Source organism: Tamandua tetradactyla, chromosome 3 (genome assembly GCF_023851605.1).
Source record: "Tamandua tetradactyla isolate mTamTet1 chromosome 3, mTamTet1.pri, whole genome shotgun sequence".
NCBI lineage: Eukaryota > Metazoa > Chordata > Mammalia > Pilosa > Myrmecophagidae > Tamandua > Tamandua tetradactyla.
Window position 1 is genome coordinate 145,861,195 of NC_135329.1, and position 19,785 is coordinate 145,880,979.

The 19,785-nt window shown below is 38.5% G+C and overlaps 1 protein-coding gene and 1 long non-coding RNA gene across 2 annotated transcripts in view; both read right to left on the reverse strand.

The window, feature by feature from the left end:
- SP3 (Sp3 transcription factor) overlaps positions 1-13,743 on the reverse strand; it is a 67,576-nt gene extending 53,833 nt beyond the window's left edge. The window contains exons 1-4 of the mRNA XM_077154176.1: positions 13,434-13,743; positions 12,683-12,819; positions 12,095-12,220; positions 3,410-4,769 (exon numbers count right to left, since the gene is read on the reverse strand). Of these exons, the coding sequence (XP_077010291.1) occupies positions 3,410-4,769; positions 12,095-12,220; positions 12,683-12,819; positions 13,434-13,440 (1,630 nt within the window). The 5' untranslated portion in view covers positions 13,441-13,743. The remainder of the gene's footprint in view (positions 1-3,409; positions 4,770-12,094; positions 12,221-12,682; positions 12,820-13,433) is intronic.
- Positions 13,744-14,354: 611 nt separating this feature from the next.
- LOC143677769 (uncharacterized) lies at positions 14,355-16,809 on the reverse strand. The gene is made up of 3 exons (XR_013172862.1): positions 16,469-16,809; positions 15,686-15,784; positions 14,355-14,459 (listed from the first exon to the last, which is right to left on the reverse strand). It is a non-coding gene; the product is annotated as an uncharacterized LOC143677769 (long non-coding RNA).
- Between the last annotated feature and the right edge of the window lie 2,976 nt (positions 16,810-19,785).

Here is a 19,785-nt window from a genome sequence, read left to right on the forward strand (position 1 = left end):
AACAAATTATTTTCAGAACCAACAAAAATCCACAAATTCATAAGTTATCTTAAGACGTTTTTCTAATACTTCACTTCTAAATTTCATTACTGATTATCTTTGTGCAAGCATTAAGAAACTGGTTTCCAAAACTATCTGTTCTGGCTTCAGAAGTATGTCACATGACCAAGTGAGTGGTTCTCAAACTCTTTGGTATCAAGACTCACTTTAAATTCTTAAGTAATACTGAATATGAGCAAAAAGCTTTGTTTATAGAAGTTATATATATAGACAATTCCTGTATGAGAAAATACAACAAATTTCCATTTATTATTTCATTTTAAAATGATAAATGACATATTAACATAAATTAACACTTTATGAAAAACAACTATTTCTCCAAATTAAAAAAAAAGTTAATGACAAAGAGACGTTATGTTTTACGTTTTTCCAAATCTTTTTAAGCATCTATAAAAAAAGACAGGCAGAGTCTCACATCTGCTTATGCATTCAATCTGTTGCAAAATATGGTGTGAGTTGAAGAATATGAAAAAACATCTAGTCTCACAAAGATATGTAGGAGTAACTTAATAAGCCTTTTCAGCCAATTGTGGATATTCTTTGATACTACACCAAATTTGACAAGCAGCAGTTTCTTAAAGGTTAGTTGTGCACTGTGAAATCCAATCAGTAAAACTTTCTAAACTTTGCTACTGGTTTATGTCACACTTTGAATGGATCTTTTACCCATGTATGAGCACATAAAATAATGAGCTGACAATGTGAAAAAACCTATCTTCTAATATTTCATTAGAATACATTATCAAAAAACTTCTATTTATTAATACCACCATCCATCTCATCATAAAGAGTATTCAAGTATCAGGTTATTAAGCTCATGATAGTAGATTCAAGTATTCCAAAACTTTAATTTTCACTTGAAAGCCTAAATTTTATCATTGGCAGCAAATAGTCAGGTTTTTTTCCTTTAAGTGACAACTCATTTTGCTGGCTGGTTAGAGAAAATATCTATTATTTAATAAATACAAAAGGTGAGTCTTAACCATATTTTGTCAATTGTTATTTTAAGTAAAAACAGTGTTCCATGAAAATAACATCTAGCTCAGCATGTAACTCACACAAATGTACAACTGGGCAAAAGTGTTTTTCAAAGACAGTTATCTTATTTCTGCATGTAGAATGCTTTATTAAGCACATTTCCCATTTTATCAAAAAATTATTCAAGAGACATGGAATGGGAAATGCAAATCAAAACCACAATATGCTACCATTTCACACCAACTACGATGAGTATAATTAAAATTTTGTTAGAGATACCCAGAAATTGTAACCCTTATACATTTCAGGTTAGAATGTAAAACGGTAGGCATTTTGGAAAATAATTTAGCAGTTCCTCAAAAAGTTAAAGAGTTACCATATAACCCAGCAATTCCACTCCTAGATAGATATATGCCCAAGAAATTTAAACCATATGTCCAAAAAAATTTGTATGCAAATGGTCATAGCAGCATTATGCATGATAGCCAAAAGTGGAAACAAAACAAATGTCCATCAACTGACGAATGGATAAATAAATGCCGCATATCCATACAAAGGAATTCTTTTCAACCATGAAAAGGAATGAGGTACAGGATACATACTACACTATGGACAAACCTTTAAACATTAAGCTAAATGAAAGAAGTCAGAGACAAAAGACCACAAATTGTGTGATTCCATTTATATGAAACAGGATTATAATCCAAAATATCCAAAGAGAGAGAAAGTAATTAGTGGTTACAAGGGGCTGAGGGAAAGGGGGAAGGAGAAAGGGGTAGTGATTTCTAATGGGTATGGAGTTTCTTTTGGGGATGATGAAAACGCACTAAAAATTAGATGGTGGCGATGGCTGCACAATTCTGTGACTATACTAAAAATTGTTAAATTACATACTTTAAAAGGGTGAATTTATGGTATGAGAATTTTATCTTAAAGGTGTTATTTTAAAAATAAGACATGCAGCATTCAAAAGTTAAGATTTAGTTAAAAACTTATTTTTACTGGATTATCAAGGATATTCTTCAGTGAAATTGGCATTTTAAAAACTGCTAGTGATGGTCATGAAGAATACGAAGACTACTAGTATGGTTGGTCTGGTGACACTACCTTTATTTGTACTAAGATGCCAACAGTTTTATCCACCACTGCTTTTGCACATTTAGTGCAAATATCACCACAGTGAAAAAGTAAATAACTTCTCATATTATTATGAAAATAGTTTTGAAATCAAGGACCTCTGAGAGGAACCTCCAAGCATGCCAGTACTGCATTTTTGACAACTACTGCTCTAAACTCTAGCTTCAAAAGGCTCAAATGAAATTAAAGGACTTCCAAATCCAGATCAAAAGCTTGAGGACAATTCCAATTATATAAACATATAACACAAATTTCTCAAAAGAAAAAAATTAAACTTTAAAGGGTGATAGTTGTTTTAATAAATTAAACTCAAGTGCCCCCTATTTAAAGGTTTAGAGACACAATCTCAGTGGAAGGCTGTACAATCTCCACAAAAACCCAAATACAAAGTAGAATAGTGAAAGCAATGACATTGAGGAATCAGTACCCAACAAAATATTCAACAAAATGTTATCCAGATGAATAATATTAATAAGATAAGTGATATCTCTTTTAAAACTGTATTACTTAATTCTAACACAATATTCAAAGAGACAAAATTTCTACCCATACTATCAATAACAGTATTTCTGCATGAATAAGCTTAATGACACTGCACACTAATAAAAATAAACGATCACAGAATCCCAGAACTATAGGTCTGGAAGCAATCTTAGAATAGTTACCTACCCAACAACCCCATCTTACATGATGAGGAAACTGAGATCACAAGCGGAAAAATGACAGCCAAAATCAAACAGCTAGCTGGTAGCTAAAAGCATATATAGGTTTTTACTCCCAGTACCATGTTTTCAGTATGCCATCCTGATTCCCCAACCAAATATAATACATAAAATGTTTAACACATACATCACACACCCAGACCAACCAAGAAATCCTACTTGCCAAATAAATATTTTGTTAAGGCTGGACAATTCTAATCAGATGTGAACATGAACAGAAAATATATGAGGGAGGGGTAAGCCTGCAGATGTAATTGGTTGGTGAAATAGAAAAACGAGTCCTTAACTTCAAAAATTACAAACTTTCAATGGAGAACAATTTGTAAATTTTGTCATCCCTTTCATATAAACATAGGAAAATGTATCATCACCTTTAAAGAGAGCCAAATGCTGTTGAACATATAAAGCAAAAAATTTCCTTACCCATCACCAAGAATTTATCTATGGTGTGATGTGACTTAAGCCTTAAAATTTATATTTTTCTAACATATGTTGTGTTAAAATAAACATACCTGCAGGACTGTCAGCATTCTCTCCTGGGTGTAGCTGTATACCTGTAGAATCTATAGAGTTCACTGTAACTGTCTGTAGATTTGGCAACTGACCAGTGCTTAGACTAACTGGAGTTGAAGTCAAGGCTCCACCTGCTGCAACTTGACCAAGTGTGAGGGTCTGAACAGGCGTCAAAGTTATTTGCTGGGCAGCAGTATTCTGTATTTGCAAATTCTGCAAGTTCTGGACCCCTTGTACTTGAAATGTTTGCCAAGTTATCTGTCCAGAAGGGGTCACTGTCTGTGCCTGAATTAAAAAGGTTCCAGGATTCAGCTGCAACTGAAGATTTTGCAAAGCTTGTTGTGATATATTTTGACCACTGGCTTGCACACCATGGATTGTCTGTGGTGTAATACCTTGCACAATTTGGGCTTGACTGGTTGGCTGCTGAGACTCTTGAAGTTGTAGATGTTGTACAGCAGGCTGTGCTGCAGAAACCTGAATATTCTGAGCCTGTGTCTCTTCAGAAACAGGCGACTGGATATAATTTCCCTGAAGATCTGAAGAATGGACTTGTCCACTAGAAGTGGTCAAGCTATTTGTGTTTTGCTGTAATATACCTGTACTATCTATGGTAACAGGTAATTGTGACGAAGAGGACGTTGGCACAAATAAATCTGTATCAGTATTAGTTTCATTGATATCAGGAGAAACTCGCTCACCAGTCCTTTCTGAATTGTCTGAACTATCCATAGCTTGTCCTGTGTTTATCAAATGTCCATCTGCATTAATGCCTGCAGTCATTGTCTGAGAACTGCCCGAGAGTCCCAAAGAATCTAGATCAACACTATTGATTGGTACAAAGGTAATATTTCCTGGCAGACCAAGAGGCACATTAGCAACTACTTGGGTTTGGCCAGGAAAAGATGAACCACCAATTGCAACTCCCTGAACCTGGACTTGACCAGTCTGTGGTATGAGATTCTGGATATTAGCAGGAGGAGTTCCAGAGGCAAGTAAGGTTTGATTAGAGCCAGGAATGATCTGAATTTGACCACTTTCTTGATTTATGCCCCCATTATCTGAAGAGCCTGGGAAACCAATCTGAACCTGCTGACCATCCGCTGACTGAATCTGTGGTATTACTTGATACTGAACATTGGACACTGTACCATTTGATGAATCTGATCCTGGTGCAACTGAAAATATCTGCTGATTCTGCAAATTCTGAAGGGGAAGGACATACTGCCCACTGGTAGTAGCAGCACTTGGAATCTGTACTAGATTACCAGCTTCATCTTTTATAGTTGTAGGTGTGGCTGACAAAACCTCCCATCGATTTGGTGCTCCTCCTAACTGTGCAGAAGCCAAATCACCTGTCTGAAGGAAGAAAACAAAAAAATGTTACATGATATACTTTTGGTATATTTAAATGAATCCTCAAGAAATTCTAAAAATTTTGTATACGTCCTACCTGAAAAAAAATTATCATAACACAAAAGGATTTCAAATGCAGAAGCAGTAATATATAAACTACATTAACTATCACTTCCAGGTTTGTTCATTATTACAAAGATAACCCATTCAAATTCTACTTCTGTGGGGGAGGGCGTGGGGGGGCATCTCAATCAGAATAGTTTTTTACAACAAACTGATCTCCTAAACTCTGATATATGATCTCTAATGCTATTTAGTCAAAAAAAAAAAAAAAAAAAAGTAGCGATGGCTATTAAAGATTATGGGAGAGCTCAAACCAAATATACCTCAATTACTGAAAAGAGTTCAAAAAGCATACAGATATATCATTAAATCAGGTGCACTGTATTTGTCCATAAAAAAGGACCTTTATCAGTGCAATGTTAACTAGTAATCCAATTTAGGAAAATAAGATTTATATGCTACTGTCAAAATCTTTAATCATTAAAGCTACTCTTTTGTGACTTGGAATAATGTGGAGTAAACTCATGGATAAGGCTAATCCATTAGTAAGCCATAAAACAACCCTTTACCTTTTCCACAAACTAGTAGAAAAATAAGAGACCTTAAAATAATTTCATGAGGAAAGATTTTTTTCTGTGATCACAGCAAAGCAGCCCTTTCTGAAAGGTTTATCTAGGGTCTAAAAGCCAGAGGATAGTCTGTGACTTTATCTACTTTTCTATTTTAAGTTTGCAGTAGAATGCAACACACTTTGCATTATATTACCTGCTAGAATCTCAGATACCATGGTTTACTGATTAGGCCAGAATGGAAAAATACTAAATTAAGAAAGCAGAATACAAAAAAAGCCTACATGTGGATGTCAAAGGGTAAAAAATTTTTTTTTACAGGTTTAACATTAATGTCCAATATTTGAGCTTTTCTTTTGCATGACAAGTACTATGGTAGGGATTTATATTATATCATTTACTCCTTACAATTCATGAGATAATTTATTAACCCCCATTTCACAGATAAGAAAACTGAGGGACAAGATGGCATAGTCATCAAATGGCCAAGGCAGGATATAAAACTAAGACAAGTTTGATTCCACAACCCAGACCTCAGCTTGTCTCCCACTAAAGCAGGGATAAATACACAGGGAATGATATCCTATATGAATTAGTCACCATCAAAATACAGCCTTCCCTATCTCATTTTTTTCTAGACCTATCTATGATTACCTATAACTTAACATAAACTAATCAATTAGAATGTAAACACATATACCCCAGAATTCTGAACTTAGGATCCATGACTATGATTCAAGAGATCTATGAACACTCTAAAAAGACATCCTCACTTTGGGGGGGGGGGGGGGGGGGTAGGCAATTTGAGGGAAGAAGATGACCTAAGGCTTTTGTCATACTCTTAAAAGGATCTGTAACACTAAAAATGGTTAAGCCAAACACTGTTTCCCAAATATAAATCATTCCATAAATTTATTATAGCAACAAAAGATCTTAAAAGTTCTTGAAGAAATTCACTGCCTGATTTTCATGTAGACTCATAGTTTAGAAGTATATTATTTCAATGAACAAACCACCATTTAATGATTCAATTTAAACATCTGAGCATATTGGCCAAGATTAAATAAGCATGTGAGCAGACACATGAGATACATAATACCTATCTTCAAATGATTCACAATGTATTCAAGCAGATGTACATGTGCTAATACAAAGTGAAAAGTGATGTACACTAGCCATATGATCAGGACACTATGTGGGAACATAAAAGGCTAGAACAACAACAAAAAGACTTCACTGAAGACATATTTGAAGTACTCTGAGAATAAAATATAAGATTACAATGTGGGCAGCTGGGAAATAAAGATAGATAAATAGAGACATTAATAAAGATATAGAAACAATAAAGTAACAAACAAAAAGAAACCCTCAAGAAGAATATATAGTTGCAATACAAGAGAAAATCTAGAAAAGACTCAAATTCAGAGAGTAATATGGAACAGGACCAAACATCCTTATCAGGGCCTGTAAATGGCTTCATAGATCTTGCTAAGGAGTTTGGACTTTATCCTTCAGATGGAGAATGAAAGCTATAAAAGGTTTTTAAGCAAGTGAGTGGTACAATCAGATCTGTATTTCATAAAGATAAACTAAGGCCCAGTGAAGGAGACCATAAGGCAGAAGAGTCTAAAAGCAGAAAAAAAGGTTAAGACAATACGAATGTCTAGGCCTGAACTAAAATATGCCTTTCAATTATAAACACTTAAATTATTAAAATGAAGCACCAGACTTTAAAGTCATGTGTCATTATCCTATCTGGTATAAAAACTAAAAGCTTAAGTCATCGTTCCCAATATCACAGTAACAATTCATGTTTCATTTCAATCTCTTGATATTTTAAGTAAAGTAAATATATTCAGCTCTATATAGTAAAATCTGCACTATAATGTCTAAAACCCAATCTTTGTCTTATTAAGATTATTGTTCATCACTGAAGAATCAACTGTTCAACTTTTTCTGACCAGTATTAAGTTTACAATTACTCAACTTACAACAAAGAATATAGGATCTCAGGTACAAACTAATTTACAATACTAACATTTTGCCCCTTTTTCTTCCTTTCAAAAAAGTTAAGTTTATGTTATCCCCAAAAGTTCTTTACAAAATAGTATTAAAGGCAAATTAATAACAGCTTTCTTCTAATCAAGAGATTCCTTGCAAATAAATACAACTTCTCAAAACTAAGTAAATACTGCCCAAGTTATTTCTTCTCCAGAGGATAAACAGAAATAAATTCTTAGCAATGAGGCCATTAACTGAAGGAAAACCCCAGACAAAATCATATATTCTGAACAAAGCATTTTGTAAAAATATCTATGAAACACAAACTTGGGGAAAAAGCAGCAATTTTTTTTAAATGAAATTTTAAAACTTTCATGATTTAAGATGCAACTATGCTAGGAGAGAGGTGGGGTGGGGTGGGAAGGTATATTATAGTAGAAAGGAAAACTCAGAACTGACTTTAAGCTAGAACTGTGTGTGATTTGGAGCAAGTTTCAATTTCTTCATGCTAAAAACGAGGGAAAATATCATCTTACAGCTCATTAAAATCAAAAGAAAATGCTAAGCTTTATAAACTGTAAAGCACTGTGCAATCCTATTAGTACAATTGGTACTAAGTACTAAGATTATGTTAACAAATTTGAAAAACATCCATTAGGTAAGTGCCTAGCATAATTTCTGACACAAAGTAAGATAGATAGTAACTTACTGAATGAATAGTTTTTAAATGTTTATTTTTAAGCGATTGCCAAAATATGACAGAATGGATCAATAAAACTGACTCTGAAGTATTAGAGCCTTCTTATAAAAGAAACTCTAAAACAATTTTTAATCAATTTATTTCCATAGTTCCACACTGAATAAGGCCCAAATATTTCAAAACTGCAAAGCCTACTTACTGAGCCAATTTGTAAAAGATAAATTCAAACACAGCACACCACTAAAAGCACCAGAGTACACTAAATACCAAATGGAAAAAGGATAAATTAAAAACCTGAAAAAAAGTTATAAAAATGTCTGACGCTAGGCTATTAGAAACACTACACAAACAAAGGAAGTAAGACATAAAACTACATAAACCAGACAAGAACTAGTATTTGGTTTATTTTGTTTCCTCAAGAATAGTTTGCTAAGTAAGCCCGGAAATGTTAAGGCTGCAAGATGACCCTCTATATAAACTTACAAGCCAAAAGAAAAAAATCCACCTGTGTTCAGTATCTGTCAATATTTTTACTGGACAATTAACAAAACAAAAACAAATAAGCAAACAAAAATTTAACATGAAGTTGGCATTATGTAAAAAGTTGTATTTGAAGACACTATAAGTCTCCTTGTATATAAAACCATATAGCCACCTGATGAAAAGAACCACAGCCTAAAGTAGCCCTGGGGTGGCACCAACAGTGATGATGCTATAGCAATTCATTGCAAGGGCATTCTTCATTATTGGTGAGGGGAAAGGAGTTGGGAGGAAAGAAAAAGGTTTACTTTCTCAGATAATACCTGTGGAAAGGGAAAAAGAAAAAACACTCATACCACTTAATTGGATAGTATTTAGAAATGATTAACTTCTTTCTCAGTTCCCACAAACAGCTTTTTGAAAGCCAGAAATGCAAAGAAAAAGTATACTGAAAACAAGAACAAGTGTGAAGCTAAGATGGAAATAAACTAAGAACTAAGCTTAGGCAAATACTAAAGTTTTCTTAAAACTTTCCACAAACACTAATAGAATTCAAAGTTTTCAAATAAAACACAATTAGCCAATGAATTAGTTACAATGAGTCTATAGGTCTTATTTTAAATAATAACAAAAATGACCTTTTTTGAAACAAGCTTTTCATATTTTAGCTCCAACAATGACATGCTAAATTAATGAATACTAATTTTATAACTTAAAATGACGATCAGGGCACTTTATTACACTAAATTAAAGAACAAATTGAATAAGCAAACAAATAATCCACAAGGTCACGCAAATGTAGGACACATTAATATTTACATGGTCTACTTTATTCTATTTTCTGATTACCAAAATTAGCTAAACAACTTTTGGTGAGAAAAATACACAGGAGCCTTGCTATAAAACCATTTTGGTGAGTACATGTTGTGTACCCACATTACAGGTGAGATACTTTCATAATTATATCTATTCTGTACTGTACTTAGGGTAACCAAACACCCTTAAGCCAGGATTCAAGATGAACTCATAACAAATTTCAGATTGCATTTAAACAAATCTCTAGTGTAGCTGATTGGCTTTTCAAGGCCCTTTTAGTCTTAAACTACCAAACTAAGTTGGCACAAAGTTGAATTTTCTGCATATATTTCCACAGATTTTAAACACAACAATAACAAACACAACACGGTGTCTTGCCTTGGAACCTGGAACAGAAAAAGGGTATTAGTGGAATAACTGAAGTCCAAATAAAGTCTGTAGTTTAGTTACTATCACACCAATATCAATTTTCTAGTTTTGACAAACGTACTACTGTGATGTTAAATTAACATTAGGGGAAGCTGGGTGAAGGGTACACAGGAACTCAGTACCATCTTTGCAACTTTTCTGTACATGTAAAATTCTTCCAAAATTAATTTATATTAAAAAAACACAACTACAGAAAAGCTCACTTAGAGTGAGTTCATTATTCCCAGTAATTTGAGTGATTAAAATAAGATCATCTATACATGTTTTCAAATGGGGGAAAAAAATCGCCGAGTGCACCTAAATTTATTCCTTTTTAATTTCCTGAGAATCAAATATCTGAAATCCATTTTTGAACTGGAAAAATAATTTCCCTATTTGTTAAAACAATTCAAGTCAGCCTTAACAATTTTACTCAAAATGAAAATTTTTATGTACACATCCCAAAGATACAAAGAAAAAAACTACTCAAGCCAATTCTAGTTGATGTTCATCTGGGGGGAAATATCTATCAGTAGTGATTTGGCAGTCCAGAGGAGGAGCTACTTCAGGATTTGAGGCAGAGACATGGAAACAACTTTCCTATAAGTAGATGGTCATAGGGGGCTAAGGTTGGAGACAGAATCTATTCCTGGGGTTGAGACTCACATATGTGTTATATATATGTACACACACACATACACATATTTTTCACACATAACTTCCTCCTTCATTTCTTCCCCTCCCCCATCCCTTCCCCCATCTGTGAGCTTGATAACTAAACTTGGGAAGTTTCACCCTCAAGAAATTTTTGTTCTATTTTAAAAACCTAAAAACACACAAGTAGAAGCAATTTACTTTGCAATTTTACTTCTGCAGTGATTTTCTAAGATAACAGTTAATCTGTTTTGGCATTGTGGGGCTGGAAGGATATAGCTCATAAAATAAGGTTTACCAATCCATAAATTTGTCTTTCAGAGTAACAATTTCTCTCACAAATGTATTTTATATTTTTTACATTTTAATCTGGTTACAAAGCAGAAACCTAAAATCATACTTTTAAGGCATTAAAACTGTTCAACATTCTAAGAAGCACTAAAATTACAAATATATTTAACAATAGCATGGCTCAATTTTAGTATAGCATTAACTTTTTTAATGTCTACATTAAGCATTCGCTGCAGAATATACCAAATGTCCAACTTTTTTGCCTACAGTAACTGTTTCAAACATCACTACACTATCAATTCCTATAACCCACCTCAAAAAAAAAAGAATGGAAACGTTTCAATCAATTTAATAAGTGGAAGTATTTACCTGTTAAACTAATGCAACAAAAATAATTCAAACAAATATAAAGTTTCCAATAAGCAGCCTAAAAACTGTTGCTAGTTAATCTGCATTAAATCCTTATATCACACCGGCCTGTTCTTCCTCTCTGCCCCAGACACACTAAAAACACTACAAAAAGAATCCCATCAGACCAGCAGTCATAATACAATAAAAATACAGCTTTGCCAGCCAAAATCAGCTGTAAGTATTCCATGTATTAGCATGCATGCAGATATAATTCCTTACATAGTACTTTGTTTCTAACATTGGTATTCACGTTCAATGTCAAAAGCCAAAATAATACCTAAGTAATTCAGTCGATCTCAACTGTCCCTAATTAAATGTTTCAGTTAGTTCACTTAAGAAAAATTATTGCAAATTTAAGTAGTCATTTGCAAAAAACCAAAATTCAACAATGTTGAATAGTCACTAAAAAGCACTCAAAAAGTGTTCATATATGCATTCAAAAGGGTAATTCAAACGGTAACGCTTCATTCTTATATTCTTGATGATTTAAGAACTCAATCAGCAAAATCTAATAAATTCCTGCAGAAAGAGATCCAGGTTCAAAAATACTAAAAACTAAAGACCAGTGCGCCTCTGTAGTTGATACTATGGCCGATAGGCTGTGCTTGACAATTTTGTAGTGTCCAGAGAAGGAGTTTTCAGCACTGATATGAATTCTCAAACATCCATTTTGAAGTCCTCACCCCCGCCTTTTCAGGCTTCATTTTGTAGTGAATTTTGAGAGAGGTGCCGCGGTGTCAATTCAGAGAAAGCCTGGGCTGGCTTCTGATCTAAACAGGCATGCGAAAGCGCAGGAATGGGGTACCCTGGCTCCGCAACTCGCCTGCTTGGGCGAAGACGCGGGCGCCGGGAAGGCCTTTTGGGCGGGCACGCCACAGGCCCGGGATGGCGGGCGCAGGGCCTCGGCGGGGGCTGGCCGCGCGCGCGGGACTTACCGCTCCGGCGGCAGCGGCGGGGACCCCGGCTGCGGCAGCCGCCTCCTCCTCGTCGTCGCCTGGCGATGGCGGCCCTATCTTGCTGCAGGTAGCGGCCAGCAGAGCGAGCGGTGACGGCTGAGTGTCCTACCCCCGATGGGCGGGTTCAGAGAGGGAGACAGGGGGAGGGGGTGGCGGTTAGGGCCGGGCCGCCGCTCGCACAGGAAGTGCGACTCCGTCCTCGCAGGCTGCGCCCGGGTGAGCGCCAGCCCGCGCTCTCACTCTCGCTCTCGCTCTCCACCTCTACTCGGGATGGCGTCCTCTAGCTCGCTCGCACGCACACAAGCACCACCGTCCTCGGGAAGGCGGGCGGCGGGCTGCGCGCGGGGGCCTCCACCTTCCGTCCGGAACCCACCCCGGGAGGGCGCACAGACTCGCACACACACACAAAAAGGCGCCGGGCGGGGGGGAGCGCGGGCGGGGTCGAGAGCGTTGGCGCCTCCGGCGGGCAGCTCCCGGGGCGGGGGGAGGGGAGGAGGGAGGGGAGAGGCGAGGGGAGGAGAAAGCAGCACGAGGGGGGAGCCCGGCCGGGACTCAGCCGCTCCTCACCTGGGCCGCCGCCGCCGCCGCCGCCACCGCGCCGTTTCCGTGCTGCTGCTGCTGCTGCAGATACTCGCCGTGGCCGCCGCCGCCACTGTCCACGTCCAAGGCAGCCATTTCCTCTTGTTTCACGGGCTTTTCGGGAGCTGCAGGCACAGCGCGGGGGGGAGGGGGAGGAAGAGGGGTGGAGGAGAGGGAGGGGGCCCGCGGGCAGAGGCGAAATTACTCCGAAAGCCCGGACAGAGTCCCCTTCCCCTCCCCCACCCGCCCCCCGGCGGCGGCGGCGGCGGCAGCTCCCTCCTCCCCTCCTGCTGCTGCCCCCGCCCGCCGCTGTAACCCTCCTCCTCCTCCTCTTTCCCTCCTCCTCCTCCTCCTCCTCCTCCCCGCGCTGCCCCTGCCCCCTCTCCTCTCCTCCCCTTTCCCTTCGCGCCGCTCGCTCTCACTCGCGCTCGCTCCTCTCGCACCGTCAGTCACACACGCCTGCCCGCCGCCTGCGTCCGCACACAGGGGGATGCGCTCCCGGCGGACCGGGCCGCCTGCCCCGGGGCCCAGCGGGGAGACGGCGTTGCTGGGGCTTGAGGGGTGGACGGTGGCTGGCGGGGAAGGAAGGGAAGCGGAGGGGAGTGCGGCTTTCTGTCTCTCGCAGACACTCGGTCGCCCACACGGAGCCAGGAGCCGGCGGCGGTGGCGGCCCCGAGCTGACAGTGGTCGGCGGCAGCGGCAGCAACAGTAGAGGTTGCTCTCTCTCGGTTTTACGTACCGGTCATAGTGTGTTTTGGGCACCTCAGGCGGGGCTCCCCGCCGCCTTACACATGGTGAGGAGCGAAGGCGGCGGCGGCGGGAGAGGATGCGGGAAGCGGCGGTGGACACGGCCGGAGCGGTCCGGGGATTTTTTTTTCCTATTTTGATTGACTGTGCGGGAAACACAAAAGGTGGAGCCTCCAGCCCAGAGGGGGGAAGAGGGTGACAGCCCGCCCGGAAGTTCCGCCCCTCTTCTTCTCGCTCATTTGCCGCCACACTTTCCGTCGAGTGTGCTCATTGGTCCGAGCACCCGTCCGTCGTTCGGTCAGGCGGCGCGCTTCCTGTTTGCCCCCCGGGTGGAAGTGGAGAGACAATGAGCGGCCAAGGCGGCGTAGGTTCCCGAGAGCGGCTACGGCTTGCCGGTTACCCCGCTGTGCCTGCCTAGCTCATCGGCCGCCGCTGCCAAACCGGAGGCGCAGGCTTCTTCCACCTCGCAGACGCTCGGAACAGGCCCCGACACGCTTTGTGGGGGCTGAGCTGGGGAGGAAATCCGTCCCCGGTGGCTCCGGCTCCGCTCGATGCTTGCTTCATCCTGGCGGCAGCCTCTGCCGGATCTCCCCTGGGCCTCGCGCTCTCGCAGCCGCCGCTTCCCTGCCCTGCCAAGAGGCCGCCGCCGCTCATCCCCCGGGCTACTGCTGCGTCCGCTGATGCTACTGAGCAAACCAGACCCGCCCCACGAGCCCGGGGGGAGGGAGCTGGTATTGGGGGAGACACCCCCTCCGAGGCTGGAGGAGGATTTTCTCTCACACTTTCAGTTCTTGGATTCACAGTAGGAGCCATCTCATTCCCATCCTCTTTAGCCCCAGGCTTCTAAACAGTCTCCCACTTTTACATACCCTTGAGACAGGCATCTGAAAAAAAGAAATCTCAAAGTCTCTACACACATTAGGAGGACAGCTTTAATTCTGGCCAGTGGCACCAAAATGAAGTTTCGAAGTATATTAAGCTTCATAGGTGGTGTGTATGTATTCAATTGGGCAAAGTCCTAAAAAAAAAAAAAGTCCAATCATATATTCGTTTTGCTACACAAACGTATTGTCCATTTCTTAATTCTCTTGGTACCAAGTCAAGTATCTCCCGAAGAAACCCATCAATAATTGCCAACACTTTAAATAGTGAATTTCAGCGAAGTACATTTTTTTTCTTGGAACATTTTAATTATATTCTAAGTCTCGTCTCATTTGTTGGATTGGGTTAACACTCCTTTGGTCATTGGCATTTTTAATATCTTGCTGTCGTACTAGGGGAAAAAATCCGTTTTTTTTTGCCAGCTAAGAGACATCCCTGCCTATTACCTTTAGCTCTAGTTGCCAAGAAAGGTTAGATGAAAAGTGAAAACGCTGTTCATGGTAACTTTTTATTAGAAATGTGCCTTAAGAATCAGTGTTCCAATTATTGTGACTTTTATATTTTGTGTGATAAATGAAGTTGTGTTGGGGCATGGGAGGGGCGTGGGGATACTACTGAGTTGTGAAGTTCATGCACTTGAATTAGATTTTGTGTGTAACTAAAAAAAAAAAATTCTTAATCCATTTGTGAGGGATTCACTTCCACATTGATGACCAGTTAACAAATGGCATGAACAAATGGTTTGCAAACTTTTTGGTCTGTAGATCATTCTGATAGGGTGCAAACATTTCATCTAATCTTTCTGAAATGAGAAAATAACCCATCAGCACTAACTATTCTGCTTTTGATGTAATACTTTTAAAATACAGGTATAATGAAAGCACCACCACTAACTACATAATCAGCCTTCAAAGAGTTATTATCATAAGATGACTAGAAATAAAGTCAGTTTCTGGAGGAAAAAACACCTTTTCTTAGCTGTTTCACTAGGTAATCAGCTCTTCAAATACTTTTTTAATTAGTTCATTAAAACGTATTTGTTTTCTTAGTAGAAGGCAGCCTCTGAAAGGCAACTGCTGCATTACATCGTACGAATCCAGAATTGCAGTTGTCTAACACGAAAGGAAGTGGAATTCTGAATATTATTTATACTTTCCCCTTTCCAAGAAAATGAACTGAGAAAGCTGTGTGTAGTCCACTGTTTACATTACATTAAGAGATCTGGTTATCACTTTATTTGCCTTTATCCTCAATTTCCTCACTTTAAAAAACGTCTTGTGTGTATTTTTTGTAAACTCTCTTAAATCCTTTGGAAACATTTTAATGACGGTCAAAAGGCCTTAAAGCCTTCTATAGACCTACTGGCATGGAATCTTTCACTTATCTTCAATCCTTTTTTCTCTACAAAGAGCAGAGGTCTTCAAATATTGCTTGATCCACATCTGTAAGAGCTCAGCCATTCTGTATTAAAAACAGTGTTAACAGTATCACCTGAAAAACTATCCCCTTTCCTTCATAGTTCCTACTTCTCTTTTCTTCCCTTCTGAACATCTATTACATGGACCATAGTAAGTGGACCAATATTCAACCTTTTTTTTTAATCTAAAATGGTGGCAATTTTCTACTTAAAAGCCTAAGTCAGTATCTCTTTAACATAACATTTTGCCATGAATTATGACTCTCCTTTCACCTGCTCCTGGACCTCTAACCTGTTCACCTCTGATGGCAAGAATCTTCGTTTGTTCTACTTATTTCGCTATCATATTTCAGAAGCATTCCCTTCACGTTTCATATCTTCCCTGTGTTCTCAAAAATAAACCTTAAAAGCCAAGAAGTAACATTTTTTAACTTTTCCTATGTGCAAGCCCTTCACATCTTTAACCTTATTTAATCCTCACAGCCCTATGAGATAACTATTATAGGCTTCTCATTTTACAGATGAGGAAACAGAGGCTCAGCAAGATTACATAACTTGCCCAGTGTCACTTTGAAATAATAAGTAGAGTCAGGATTCAGACCTGAATGCATGTTCCTCCAATCAATATATTGAGTCTTAAATGGTCAATTTAAGAGCTTCATCTACCCATTAAATGAATAATAAAGAAAAGATAAAAGAAGACACATTAAAGTAGATAAAATAGATACCTGTTTATAAGGAAGGTCATTTTTAAAGCAAATCTTCAGTAGAATGTGAGCTTCTTGTGTTAGGGGTCATATATTTTGAATGCTCTAACCAATAGCTAACCCATTGTGCATGTTTAATTAATATTAAACAGATAGATTGTCAAGACAATTATCTTGTAGGAAAATGAATGATGACTAAAAAATTACAATTGACCAATAAATACTGTATGATAAAATTTCTTTGACCTTATAATAGTTCACCTCTTTCAAGATGACCTTCCCCAAATGAGTTAGAACGTCATCACCATACCAATAATATTATTATGGTACAAAAGAACTGATGTCCTTATAATTCAAGGGAATCCCATTCTCTTTGCTCAGGAATTTAGAATTCCTTGGTATTCTAAAAATTTTAAATATTCACAATACTTCTAAAGCCATCTTCATGTTAGTGAAGCTTACTTAGTCCACTCACATTGAATTTCTGTTATTGCAATTTTTCTGAGAAAATATGGTTTATGTATTTACACTTTGTTAATAATCTGTCCCAGAAGAATATAGAATACGAGAAATTCTCTTGGGAGCAAATTAGAAAACTTATGAGCTAGCTTACTGACTTTACTAAACAAACAAAATAATGATAATAAATAACCTGATACACTGAAGTGGTGTACTTAAATGATGAGCAACAACATTCAGCATGAAGTGTATTCATACATTATTTGATGATTTGATCTTTATCGTAAATTGGATTTTTTTTCTTTCCTTTAATCACAGAATCCAGAACATATATCAGTTATTCCCAAAAGAGGCAATCATAGCCAAGGCCTAGCCAGAGAAGGTAAGAGGAAGGGGGGATTAAGAGAGAATGAAGTGGTGGGGAGAAGGTTGGATAAACTAGAAAATATTGAAAACAGCTTTTACCTGCCTTGAAGGAATCAAATTTTTCATTCTTCCTAAAATGGCTGAACTGCTACACCATATCACTCCATTTCAAGTCAAGAGCTAGAGTAAAAAACAAATTTAATTATGCACACACATATATACATCTATGAGTATACATGTATGTGTGTGTATATATATATATATATATATATATATATATATATATATATATTTCAGAATGGCTTTTTAAAGTAATGTTATTTTATGATATAATAGCAGAAGCACTGAAGGATTATTAAAAGGGGTTGAGCTTTGACTTTAGAAAGCTACCTGTCTCTGGAAACAGTGTGAAAGAGAGAGAAGAGGAACCAGAAAGTGGAGACAAGGAGACTGTCTTTTAAGGAGTTATTGCAATAGGCTAGTAAAAGAGAAAGGAAAGGGGAGTGTCAAATGCCTGCTTTACTTACTTTCCTGATTATATGTTAGGCTTCTCCAAGACAGCAACTTCTTTACTCTTTTTTATATCCCCATAGCTAGTACAGTACCCAGCAGATGTAGAAGTACATACCCAATTAACTAGTGTGGGGGCAGAACAATGGCTCCCAGAGATATCCACATCCTAATCACTGGAACCCGTGAATATAGTACCTTATGTGGCAAAAGAGAATTAAGATTGCAGATGGAATTGAAGTTCCTAGTATGCTGCCCTTAATAAAGGAGGTTATCCTGGATTATCCAGGCAGGCCCAATGGAATCACCAGGGTCCTTAAAAATAGATGAGGCTGGGTGGGCCACGGTGTCTCAGTGGCAGAGTTCTTGCCTGCCATGCCAAAACCCAGGTTCGTATCCCAGTGCCTGTCCATGTGAAAAAAAATAAAAAAAAGAATGAGGCTATATATGTACAGTGGCATATTATTCAACCTTAAAAGAGAATACTTATGATACGTGCTACTATATGAATGAACCTTGAAGACTTCATATAGAGTGAAATAAGTCAGACACAAAAGGATAAATATTTTTTGATCCCACTGGAAATAGTTAGAATATGCAAATTCTTGAGACAGAAAGTAGACTACAGATTACCAGGGGTAGAGGAGTAGGGAGAATGGGGAGCTAATCATAGTGGGTGTAGGCTTTCTGTTTGGAGATGGGAAAGTTTTGGTAACAGATGAGAAAAGGTACCACAACATAGTATGATTAATCCCACCAGAACGAATGCTTGGGAGTAGTTCACATGGGAAAGTTCATGTTGCATATATGTTTCCATAGTTTAAAAAAGAGATTAAAAAGACAATCACAATTAAAGGTAATACATGATCCCAGTCTAGGTCTAATAATGGAGGAGAAAATATCCAAAAAGACATTATTGGGACATATGAAGATACTGGAGTATAGATTCTAAGTTTTCTGTCAATATTAAATTTCTTGAACTTGTAACTATACTTAAGGTGGTTACACAAGTGAATAGCTGTATATTCCTAATGTTCTTAGGAAGTATTAACTGTTCAAGAAGCATGATATATACCACCTACTCTCAAATATTTAGAAAATACATGACTAGATAGAAAGATGGAAAGAAGGAAGGGATGGAGAGAGGGAGGGAAGGAGGGAAGGAAAGAAGGAAGGAAGGACATGGCAAAGAAAGTGAAATAAGCATGCCCAGGAAGGAAGGGAGGGAGGGGGATAGAGAAAGAGAGGAGGAAGTACATGGCAGAGGAAGTAAAATAAGCATGCCCAGGCAAATGATTGACTAAACACTGGAGGAGAGGGAGAGGAATGATTCAAATGACTGTTTTCCAGCTTTAGTTACTAGAAAAATTAACTGAAATAAGACACGTAAAACTGGATGCGGGTGTGGGATGAAAGATATGATTTTGGTTTAGATGTGTTGAGTTGGAGGTACTAGCAGGGCATACATGAGACATCTAACAGACTGTTGGAAATTTGAATGTAGAGCTAAAAAGCGAAGCAAGAGCAGAGTATAGAGTTGGGAACCCTTACTATTTTCACAGATCTCATTTATCTTCAAACATGAGCAAGTCTCCCCATCCTTCAAAATCCTCCAAAGCAATCTGCAGTTCTCTCTAGCTGTTGTCCTCTTTCATTCTTCCCTTTCCTTGTCCAAGGGCTCAATACTTTTCTCTGTATGCACTGCCTTCCTAATTTAATGGTTCACCCAATTTCTCTCCCCACCACACTACCTGAAATTGCTGTCTTGAAGCTCTCCAACGACTTTCTTATCTCCATATCCAGGAATTCCTTCCCCACCCCCACCCCAACCCTAGGTTTTCATTCTTTTTCATCTCTTTTCAGCATTTAACACTGTAAACATTCCTTCCTTAAATCTCCTGCCTTGAAACATCAGCTGCACTCTGGTTTTCTTTCAAAAGAGTATTTCTCTGTATCCCTGCGATGTTGTCCAATGGAACTATCTGCAATGATGGAAATATCCA